This window comes from Vipera berus, assembly GCF_964194415.1.
Source record: "Vipera berus genome assembly, chromosome: Z".
NCBI lineage: Eukaryota > Metazoa > Chordata > Lepidosauria > Squamata > Viperidae > Vipera > Vipera berus.
Window position 1 is genome coordinate 36655135 of NC_138205.1, and position 12644 is coordinate 36667778.

At 37.7% G+C, this 12644-nt stretch overlaps 1 protein-coding gene across 1 annotated transcript in view; it reads right to left on the bottom strand.

Annotated features, from left to right (window-relative positions):
• Positions 1 to 12087, bottom strand: part of SRCIN1 (SRC kinase signaling inhibitor 1) — a gene marked incomplete at both ends in the record, with an annotated part of 158603 nt that extends 146516 nt beyond the window's left edge. The window contains one exon of the mRNA XM_081345707.1: positions 11827 to 12087. Within this exon, the coding sequence (XP_081201833.1) occupies positions 11827 to 12087 (261 nt within the window). The remainder of the gene's footprint in view (positions 1 to 11826) is intronic.
• Positions 12088 to 12644: the final 557 nt, after the last annotated feature.

Consider the following 12644-nt stretch of genomic DNA (forward strand, 5'->3'; position numbering starts at 1 on the left):
GTATCCCACATCTCTGAAAAAAAACTGGTTTAGGATCATAATAAAGGTCATATTTCTTTCTTTTTCCAAAACCAGAACTGACACACTTCACCAATAACAATGCAATGAGCATTGTCATCTTCAGCCTTTGAAAAGCTGTTAGGAAACATGCTTTTCAGCTTTGTTGTTCTCATTTCCCCCACCATCACCACCATTTTGAGAGCACCCAAAAGCTCTTCTATTGCCAATTTGCTAAGTCTAGTCATTTGTACTGCCCAGATGAGAAGCATGAAAACAGAGAATTTAAACTGACTCTTATTTTTTACTATTTGGTTAGAGGGAAGTAGAGAAACACAAAGATTTTTCAGGGTTTGGTCCTGAGCTGTCACCTCTTAGCGTATAGGTCTTGGCAGATCTCTAGAACTAAAGCCACTTCTTGATGGCAGCTAACAAAGATCTCCTCTGTTATTCAAAGTCATTGTTCTCATCACCAACTGTTGCTATTATTGCTAGCTAACCTTAAAATTATGAAAAATAACCTATTGTATACTTCCAGTTGTCATCTCCATGAAAAATTACCTACACCCATAGAGAGTAAAGCTAACAACTCCCCTGCCACACAACCAAAAGAACATAGTAGCTTCTCTGCTACTAATACTTTATATTCAGCCATGCTGCTGGGGAATTCTAGAAGGTGAAAGCCATCCTTCTTAAAGTTGCTAAGTTTGAAAAACACTGCATTCACTCATAACACTCTTTTAAAAACAGGTTTCTATCCCTTAGTGCTTTTTTAAAAAGACTTGGGCAGATATAGGAAATTGTGGATGCTTCTCAGATGTGCTTCAGAAAAAGCAGTGGGTAGCGAAATAGCAATATGTTGCATAATGCTCAGTGCAAATTAGATTTCCTTTATCTAAGACTTTTCAAGCAGTACCACTAACACCCCAGTAAAATTAGCAAAAATAATATGCTAAAAAAGTAAAAAGGTAAAGGTTTTCCTGTCCATTCTTCTGACTCTAGGGTACAGTGCTTATCTGTATTTCTCGGTCGAAGGAGCCAGCATCACCAGAAGACATTTTCTGTGGTCAGCATGACTATATGCCAAAGATGCACAGGGGACCGTTTGCATGATTTCAAACTGCTAGATGGGCAGGATCTGAGGCAGGAAGCTCCTCCTGTTCCAAGGCACAATTAGCTCCAGCTGACAAGCTCAGCATCTTTAACCACTGAGCCATTGCTCCCTCCTGCTAAATAAGTAGCATTTTGCTATCTTTGTTAAAGCATTGCCATAGAGTTAAAGGAATACCACCTATTTAGAGTTTTTAAAAACCAGCATGATAAGCCTAAAACCTTGCTTAAAGAGAGGCATAGTGATAGAGTAAAAATGCAATTGTATAAGCGTACTGTGGTTTATAAAGCCAGCTTTTCTGCATTTGCTTATTAAGACAGAGGTACTAAAGTGATAAAGAAGAATATTTAGAGGTACTAAACCTTTTCAGTTCCATGCAGACAGCACAGCTAACGCTAAAATTCCATATTTTCAACCTTTATTAATGTGGTCCAGAGTGCCCCATTACCTTGCCAAAACCACTCAGGTTGGACTTTTGGTTTCTTTTATTGTTTTCATTTTGGAGTCAGAAAGCAGTTCTTCTTGATCTGTAGCTCCATCTGCTGTTTTAGCCTGGTCTTTCTCACCACTATGAATTTTTCTTCAGAAGAAAAGTAGTCATTCTGATCTTGGAACCTGAAAGTCAAATTATAGCTGCCTCTGATCTGGGGAATCCAGGTGTGTAAGAATAGGTTCCAGACTTCAAAGCCAAGGAAGCCAGTGGCCATCCTGTAGGTTGGTAGATATAATCTGCAAGACTGGGAAGTATACATTACTGTAGGAAATCTGACTGAAAAGGGATATAATAATCAATTCTGCTGTAATAAGAGGCAAGTAACCAACTGTATGGATGCTAAAATGTATTTTGCTTAATTTGTGTTTTGCTCCATATGTTGTGTGAGTTCATCCAATGTTTGCTTTAGGACAGAAACCAATAACAAAGGCAGATAATGATGACAGTCTATCATCATGGTTTTGCATATTTAATTATCTTTTTTCAAAGTATAACTTTGTACTGAACATTTTGTTATCATGACAACGTATAAAAAGGGAGAACATTTTGTCCTCAAAAAGAAATATTTTGCTTTAAAGAAATGTGCAGTTTATATAAAGCGGGATTATATGCATTATATCAGTTCAGGGGAAAAAGCCAATTAGATCTCTCTTAAAAAAAAGAGAAAAGAGAAAAGAGAAGCAGAGGCATTACTGGTCCCTCTGAAAAACTTTTAATCTTACTTCACAGTGTCACATGGGTAAGTTTAGCTATAAATTTCAGCTAATGATCATGCACAGGATACTAATTTTAAATCTCACCGGCTGATTTATGCTAGGCTTACCATATCTTCTGAATCCTTAAGGGATACTATCTGAGATATCATGTCTTTAACCCATATGTTCAGTGAATTCACTTAATTATCCAGCACTCAGATTAAAGGTATGGCAAGTATGGGAAATAAAAACACTACCTTGCAAATGTCTTGAGGTTTATAATGAAGCATGCCATTTGAATACTGGCTCCTATCTCCCCAAAATGCAATTCAGTAATGAGAAAAGTAAGGTCCTACGCATTGGCAAGAAAAATCAAATGCACAGGTATAGAACAGATGGTACCTGGCTCAACAGTAGTAGCTAGCTGTAAGAGGGATCTAGGTGTGCTCCTACTAGAGCACCACTTAGGTATGAGTCAGCAATGTGCTCCATCTGCCAACAAAGTTAATGCAGTCCTAGGGTATCAACAGTGGAATAGTTTTACGATCACGTGAAGTGACAGTACCACTTTAAACTGCACTGGTTACACCGTACTTGGAATATTGCATCAAGGACTGATCACCACAATACAAAAATAAGTGTAGAGACCCTAGAAAGAGTACAGAGAAAAGCAACAAAGATAAGTGATATGGAAGGAAGGCCATGTGATGAACACTTGAGGGAACTAAGTGTGCCTCATTTAACAAAGAGAAAAACTAGGGGTGATAGGATAGCAGTCTTCTAGTACTTGAGGGGCTGTCACAGAGAAGAGGCAGTCAATGTATTCTCCAAAGAACTTGAAGACAGGGGAAAAAAAACCAGGTACAAGATCATTAAAGAGAGGTCCAACCAAGAACTATTAAGAGATTTCCTGACAAAGAGAACAATTAATCAGTGGAATGCTGCTTCATCACTGGAGGTTTTCAAAAAGACAGACTAGACAACCAAATGGAATGATTGAGCAAGGGGTTGGACTAGAAGATTTCCAAGGTCCCAATCATATTATTGTATGCTCCATGTATTTCTTTGCTTTTATTCCAACTGTGGGAGGGCTTCTAACATTAGCAATAATAGGTTCCTGCTTTTTTTTTAAAAAAAAACACCCTCTCTCTTTCAAATAACCAGTAAAATAGTTACGCCACTGTTGGTTATTACAGCATCACTGCACCATTACAAATTGGTTCTTCTGATTCTTTTTCCCCAGTTTCTCCTTCTCTTGTGCCTTTATTGACTGCTAACTCACAGAAGGATGCAATCATACAAATATATTTAAAATGTGAATTCTTGGTAATAAAAGTTCCACCAGACCCATATTTAAACATATATTATATTGGATTGTTTATTTTTATGCTTGTTTCTCAATTTCTTCAGCCTAAGATTTTTGCATCTTACAACAACACAACATAAATTCTGATTCTAGTCTTCACCATGGAGATATATAGATCCCTTCTGTTAGTTATTGCACAGATCAGAAGAGCACTAAATCTAGTGTTTATACAGAGCACTAAAATCTACCCAGAATCTATAGGAAATCATATGACCATTTATTCCTTCTTTCAAGTCATGAGACATATATTCTATTTCCTCTAAAAGCTTAAGGCTGTGTGTGTGTGTGTGTATGGATACTGTAGATAGATAGATAGATAGATAGATAGATAGATAGATAGATAGATAGATAGATAGATAGATAGATAGATAGATAGATAGATAGATAGATAGATAGATAGACAGACAGACAGACAGACAGACAGACAGACAGACAGACAGACAGACAGACAGACAGATTACATTGGTATGACTATTTTCAGACCTACCTTTGCTGTCTGAAAAGTATGAAACAAATGAAAAGTTTATTTCCCAGGACCATCCATCTAGCAAAATTCCCATTTTAGACAATTTGAAGTCATTTTAGACAATTTGAAATTTCATGGATAGACTCCATAAAAGATCTAAAGCTAGATGACAATCCTAATACAGACATCCTGTGAGATTAAATTCAGAAACATTCTCTAGAGTTATGGGCTGGATTTCAAACGGAAAGCCCTAATGAGATATCTTTGATTTTAGCTTAGTGTAAATATACAGTATTAACCCAGACATTATATATTCTAAGCCATGGTTTATAGCATAATTTGTGAATCCAATCAATTGTAGTTTATTCAATATTATTAAACAAATTATAGTTTGGTATGTACGGTAACCTATAGCCCAATAAAGTTTAGCTTTTCTTAAATTGAATCTACTGCTTTTAAACCCATAACAGATTTTGACAGACTTCCAGCTAGAATTCAGATTACTTGAAAATTCAACATAAGCCATTCAAGGTGAATCAGTCCCACTTGTGTCACTCAGCAATCATAAGCCCAAGAAGCAAGTAAAGGATTTCATTATAATAATCCCAAGTAGTCTCTCTCAACCAAGTTTAGTTTGTTACTCCATTCCTTACTATAAGCTCTTCTTCAAAACTGATTGACCCCCAGCAGGACTGGGACTGAAGTCAAACACAATTGTGGGATAGAACTTCAAGGGAGACATCTTAAAGTAAATACTTTATCCAAAGTGAAGCAGGAAGAAATGTCAGAGGGATGTTGCAAATTGTATGATAACTAGACAGGCAGAAAAATATGTATTAACCTTGGGAAGCCATCCAAATAAGAACAAACTAATGTTAGTCAAAGCTAAGCAACTCAGTGATATGGGAGATCATTCACATATTTTGAAAGCTTAAAAGCACAGCCATAGGCAGGGTAGAAGTAAATGAAGTTAGGGTTCTGAAAGAAGGAATTTAATCATTTTTTTCCAACCTCACATCCTAATAAATTGCCCCCTACATGTTATTTTCCACTCAGAAGAATTTTCATAAAATCTCCCTCATGGTGCTTGCATGTTTTTCCAACCATGAATAATTAAAGCATTGTGTGGTTGGCAGGGAATATTCTGGAAAATATAACTAGGGAAGGGGGAAAAAACATGTGGGAAAAAACAAAACAAAAAAACAATGTGATTCTGACCTATTTTAGTCCTCTCTCCTCATGATCCATTGTCTTCTCCCCCCCCCATTAAATATAAAGAAGGCAGAAATGGGGCAAATGAGGCAAAACAGTCAAAAAACGCAGTATATCCATTCTTCCATCCTGAAGTTCAACATAGAGATGTGTGGGTGTCAGTCCGTGTCAGCCTTTTGAAGTATCCCAGAGAAGAAACCAACACCTTGAGTATTAACATTACCTTTATTGTATGGTTACATTGAAAGAACATTGCAAGCCTGAAAGCATTTCTCCCCCCCCCCTCCCATGCCCTGTCTTTACAAGCTAGAGAACTAGAGAGGATCTCTTCTGAGGCACTTTCTCCACCCTCGTTTTTTCTTCTTTTTCTGATATCTCTTCTCTGACTGTTATCTAGGCTGCAGCTCTTCCTCCTCTCTTCCAAAGTTATTCCGAAAGTCCATTACAATGCATATATCAGGAGATTCATACTTTGAATAATGAAAGATCTTGAGAGTTCCAATTTGTGTAATATTGAGAGGAACTCTTAGGACCTTAACAATCCACCCAAATGTATGATGTCTACCTACCCACTTGCTATCTGAAAATCAAACAGCAGTTTGGCTCTTGTAACTCACAAAAATTAGAAGAATTGTCCTTTAACAAAAGGTACTTATCTAGATGTTTTAAAATTCTACCATGTTTTTAGGGATTGATCTTTGGATTTGAAAAAATGTTCTCACGTTGATCTTAACATCAAATGATGCTCAGTCCTAGTATGTGCACACCCATAAAAACTTGCCCTGATGGCTATATATTATCTCCAGTGTTATAGGCACTGTGTCACTCAAACCAGTTGCTAGGCAACATGAGCAGAAAAGTGCTCTTGCACTATTATTTTTGAAAGCTTTCTCAAGATATCACCACTGTGGAAATAGAATTAGATATCCCTGTGATCAAATCCAGAACATCTTTCTTATATTCTGAGGTATTCCTAGATTTTATTTAATAGGTTTCCTGAGGATTAAGATAATTTTGAACACTCTATGTCTTACAAAATTGTCTTCTTTACCAATTTCTTTAAATAAATACAAATGCCATGTGGTCCAATTAAGCCTAACAAATAATAATGTAAATAAAGAGTGGCAAACCATCCATTTTAAAAATTTATATATGTATTCTCCATATATGTTTAGCCATTTGCCACATGTACTCATTATTATTTATTATTATTAACCAGGAGATGCAATGCTATTGAATAGTAATACAGGTAAAACTCGAAAAATTAGAATATCGTGCAAAAGTTCATTTATTTCAGTAATGCAACTTAAAAGGGGAAACTAATGTATGAGATAACTCATTACATGCAAAGCAAGATAGTTCAAGCCGTGATTTGTCATAATTGTGATGATTATGGCGTACAGCTCACGAAAACCCCAAATCCACAATCTCAGAAAATTAGAATATTACATGCAATCAATAAAACAAGGAGTGTACATAGAACAATATCGGACCTCTGAAAAGTATAAGCATGCATATGTACTCAGTACTTGGTTTGGGCCTCTTTTGCAGCAATTACTGCCTCAATGCGGCGTGGCATGGAAGCTGTCAGCCTGTGGCACTGCTGAGGTGTTATGGAAGACCAGGATGCTTCAATAGCAGCCTTCAGCTCTTCTGCATTGTTCAGTCTCATGTCTCTCATCTTTCTCTTGGCAATGCCCCATAGATTATCTATGGGGTTCAGGTCAGGTGAGTTTGCTGGCCAATCAAGCACAGTAATCCCACGGTCATTGAACCAGGTTTTGGTGCTTTTGGCAGTGTGGGTAGGTGCCAAGTCCTGCTGGAAAATGAAGTCGGCATCCCCATAAAGCTCGTCTGTGGAAGGAAGCATAAAGTGCTCCAAAATCTCCTGGTAGACGGCTGCGTTGACCCTGGACTTAACGAAGCACAGTGGACCAACACCAGCAGATGACATGGCTCCCCAAATCAACACAGACTGTGGAAACTTCACACTGGACTTCAAGCATCTTGCAGTGTGTGCCTCTCCATTCTTTCTCCAGACTCTGGGTCCTTGGTTTCCAATGAGATGCAAAAGTTGCTCTCATCAGAAAAGAGGACTTTGACACTGAGCAACAGACCAGGTCTGTTTTTCTTTAGCCCAGGTAAGACGCTTCTGACATTGTTTGTTGTTCAGGAGCGGCTTGACAAGAGGAATACAACATTTGAAGCCCATGTCCAGGATCCGTCTGTGTGTGGTGGCTCTTGATGCACTGACTCCAGCCTCAGTCCACTCCTTGGGAAAGTCCCCAACACTTTTGAATGGCCTTTTCCTGACAATCCTCTCCAGGCTGCGGTCATCCCTGCTGCTTGTGCACCTTTTTCTTCCACACTTTTCCCTTACACATAACTTTCTATTGGGAACATCCAACTTCTTTTGCAATTACCTTTTGAGGCTTTCCCTCCTTATGGAGGGTGTCAGTGATGGTTTTCTGCACAACTGTCAGGTCAACAGTCTTCCCCATGATTGTGATTCCTACTGAACCAGACTGAGAGACCATTTAAAGGCTCAGGAACCCTTTGCAGGTGTTATGGCTTAATTAGCTGATTAGAGTGGGACACTTTGAGCCTAGAATATTGCACCTTTTCACAATATTCTAATTTTCTGAGATAGTGGATTTGGGGTTTTCATGAGCTGTAAGCCATAATCATCACAATTATGACAAATCACGGCTTGAACTATCTTGCTTTGCATGTAATGAGTCTATCTCATATATTAGTTTCCCCTTTTAAGTTGCATTATTGAAATAAATGAACTTTTGCACGATATTCTAATTTTTAGAGTTTCACCTGTAGTTAGGCTGCCAATTTACCAGCTCTGTTGTAGAACAGGCTTGCGCACTTACCAAGCTGTGCCATAGGAGGGCAAGCTGGCTTTCCACCAGAAAGAAAAACAAGTAGCTCTTTCTGCAGCAGCATCCTAGGTCCCCTCCCTTCCTGTAGCCACTTTGTAAATGGGCCTGGCAACTGGGAAGGTTCAGAACCAGCAGGAATCTAACTGCCTGCACAGAGTGCAAACTTATCTTCCCACTGAGGTGGTACCTATTTATCTACTAATGTATAATATGCTTTCAAACTATTAGGTAGAAAGCAGCTGAGGCAAGTGATGGGAACTCACTCTGACATGCAATGGTAGAATTTGAACCACTGAAGCAGAGACCATCTCCAGCCTCATTAAGGTTATTTAGTCATTGTGCCTCTACATGTACTCATGTAGCCTTATGAAGGCAATATAAGCAGCTCTTTGGCTGACCTGTGCTGTAAGGTTTCCCAGCAATTGTCCCATTCTTTTTTTTCCTTCATTTTAATGGTTTTCTCCATCTTCAAAAAAGCAAAGCAAAACTCCTACTACACTGAATTTCTGCAATAGTCTTAGAATACACATTGAATAAAGCTATGTGTATATTCAGGTCATTATAGATATGTACAATTTTGTTACAGATAAATTTTGTTCCTAATCTTTTAAATAGAATTTTTACATTTGAATCCAAATGTCAGTGATTTTATTTATATTTATTTGTTAGATTTCTAACTTCCAAGAGCTCAAGGCAGCTTACATGGGAATCTCCCTTTATTTTGTCCCTATAAAGGCAACTCTGTGAGGTAGAGTGATGTGCAAAAAGAGTGATTAATTCAAAGCGGTCTGTGAGTTTTCAGATCTGAAGCAAAAGTGAACTTAATTCTCTCCTATCCTACTCTAATACTTGAAATTACCATACCACACTGACTCTGTTTTAGATCATTTACAACTGTTTCAAAAAGATAAATAGGTTCATTTAACCATCCTTGTATGTTTTTTTAAGAGACAAATTTTTGGAAGGGTATGTGTTAAACATTGCTCTAGATTGTTTTCTGATTTGTCAAAAACAATCAGTATCATGTCATACAGATCAAGAGTTCAATAAGTGCTTTAAGAGTACATATAGAGTAAACCATAGACAATCCCACTTTGGAGTAACCCATTCAATTAGAGTCACCACTTGAAGGCATCATCTATAGACTACTGTAGATCAACTTTCCTTAACTCAATATTGCAATTCCTAATTTTTTTAGAAGTTGAAATCATTTTATCTGAATAATGTTCAGATTGCAAAAGGATTGATTTAGAGGATGACTCTTTTATGGCTTCATCTGGGCCTCAATGATACAAAAAAATGAGCTTTAGAAATAACCATTGTAGTTTTTTTAAGACTACAAACAGAAATGGAACCACAAGGTAGTCATATCCAATCACCTTTTAAAATAATCAATGGGCCACAGCTATTTGCTGGAACAATACTGAGGGTATATTCAATTCGCAAACTCCAGTACGCTCTCCATGGTCCTAATAGTTACTTGGTCTTAACTATATCACAGTGACTTCCACCCTTTCTGACTCTAAAAACTAACTGTGGCAGCGGCAGCAGTGGCAGGGTGGGGAGATGGTTTCACGCGTGCAACCTAGATCCTTCACATGTGCAAATGAATCTTTGCATGTTCACCTGCCACTTGAACGTCCCAGTTCCCAATAGATCATGGACTGGTACTGGTCTGCAGGGGTTGGGGACCCCTGTTATACCAAACCTCATTGTATATGAGCCAATTTCCTTATGGGTCCCTGCTGAGCCAAGGCAATTGGCACTGTGCTTGGAAAGATAGGAAGGCAGGACTTAGGTGGGTTTCCTAGCTTTCCATAGCCTGTTAATCTTCATCCACAATTTTTTTCTCTAGAACACAATCAAACTATAAGTCCTAGAACATAAGCAACTAGGAAATAATTTGGATATTGTTAGAAGGGCAAAGCAAGTTGTAGAGCTACCTTGGCCTAGCAGTTTGAAAAACAAATTACTCCCAAACATAAATCTAGTAAATCAGTTATAAATCTTGCTCCAAAGTGTGTGTAAATCCAGAACAGAATCATCTAATTTAGTGTTCTAAATTTAATCTTCCAATAACCTAATTTAATCTTAGTTAAACTTGAACATAAAAGGCCAAAAGGATTCTTATTTTTTTAAAAAATCACATTGCAGTTTATGGATTTGGACATTTAAGAACACAGAGATCAATTCCTGAAAGGAAGAGAGTCCCATAAAGGGAAAATATTACTACTGGAATAATGACAAAGAAAAAAACAACAAAGTTAAATGTAACTGGAGTCCTTGTACAAACTATCTCCAAATAAAACACATGAGAAATAGAATATCTTTACATTTCAGTATTTAGAATCCTTCAAATTTGGGGACACTCTAGTTTCAAATTTGTGATAATCTATTGAGCTAAAAGATTATCTTTGCCGTTCTGATTGCAAAGGCCATTTTTTCTTTAAGCCTGGAGAACTTTGGGAAAATGTGCCTCAGCCCCAATTTGCTCTTGGCATGGCAGGAAAAAAAAACTCTTTGCAACTAGTAGCAAAGGTATAACAATAGTGTCATTAAAACCCAAACAGATAATAATTGTGCAACATAAAATTTTCCAAATAAAGACTAGAATATGGAATGAAAACTGGTAAAAATTCTAAAATATAACTAACACTTCGTTTGAAAATTTCTGAAATAATTAGTTTCAGTAATTTCTTTTTAAAAAATCTGGGAAATCATAATTTCATGAGAGTGCTTCAAAATTATTATACATTGATAATGCCTTCATTAAACTGTAATATTTATTCTCCAGAGTAGACTAGTGTACTTAAATCTGTAATACAGGTAGTCCTCAATTTACAACTATTACTGAGCTCAAAATTTATGTTGTTAAGTGAGAAATTTGTTAAGTGAGTTTTGTCCCATTTTACAACTCTTCTTGCCACATATGTTAAGTGGATCACTGCAGTTGTTAAATTAGTAACACACATTTTTTAACTGAATCTGGTTTCCCCATTGACTTTGCTTATCAGAAGGTTGCAAAAGGGGATCATATGACCCTGGGACACTGCAACCATAATAAAGGTGAGTCAGTTGTCAGGTATCCAAATGTAAATCACATGACCCTGGGGATGCTGCAACAGTCATAAGTGTGAGAAACAGTCAGTGTCAATGTAATTTCAAACGGTCACTAAACAAACTGTTGTAAGTTGAGGACTACCTATATAATTTATTCAGAAATAACTTGTGGAAATGAAGTGACTGGAACTTTAGTCATTTTGGGGGAGGCGGGGGGGGGCGGAACCCCCATTTCACATCAATGTCAGAAACACATCTCAATAAACTTGGGCTTTAAGGAAACAGGAAGAGAATGCTGTATATACAAGAAAGCATCCAGATAAAATTCTCAGTTTGATTTGGTCTAGGACAATATTTTTCGACCTTGGCAGGCTTCCAAGGGAATTCTGGGAGCTGAAGTTGATGCATTTTAAAATTGTCCAGATTGAGAAACACTAGTTTACAAAAACATTATTTGCCAATCTATCAGGATTAGATTAAGTCCTATCATTTTCAAGAGAAAAGTAATTTTCTGACAGAGAAAAGCTGCTCTTACCTGATCCCGGATCCTGTCCTGCTGTCCTCGAATTGCTAAGGCATGCTGTGGGTATTTGTTCTTTAAGTGGTCCATGAATGCATCCCTCTTGCGTTCCATCTCAGACTTCTGGAGCCCTGTGAGAGCTTCTAGACTCTGGGCAGCAATGACAGTATGACGACGTTCTGAGGTGTGCACCAACCCTACGTTGGAGAAGCGGCGTGTGCCGTTGCCCAGGGTGCGGTACTCCCGTGGATATTCTGCATCATCTGCTGAGATCATGTGGGCGCTAGTCCTCTCAGGATCTACGCAAATTTTGGAGGAGGGAAGGAAAACAGAGATGGAGTCAGGGCATCTTTCCATTTATCTCAGTAATGAAGAAAACAAATCAGGGATGCTTGATGGGAGAAATTTAGTAAGGGTAAGAAGAAGAAAAATCAATCATGGGCTTAAATTGGGTTTCCATTAGATTAGATCCTCACTCCCAATCCTGTATAGGGCAAGCCAGAAAAAGTCCCAACTAGTTGCTCATGTGAATTTCATTTTGGTAAGCAAACCAATTGTCTCAGCCATGGAATGAAACATTTGATTTTTGCATTCTCATTCCAAGATGCAGGCAGCTTCTGCACAAAGTCACATACATTTCTGACTTTTAAAGGTAGGTTGGGTAGATTGTAAGTTTTTGCAGATTTTAGGTTTGGGTGAAAATAGGTTAGAAATTGAGGAACAAAGAGTTAATTCCTGTCACTTTTGATTACAAAGTGATTTCCAGGAAATTTCTGAGTGAAAGGGAGAAAAGGTGTGTGGGAATAGGGGCAGAAAAGGCCGTCATCCTTGAA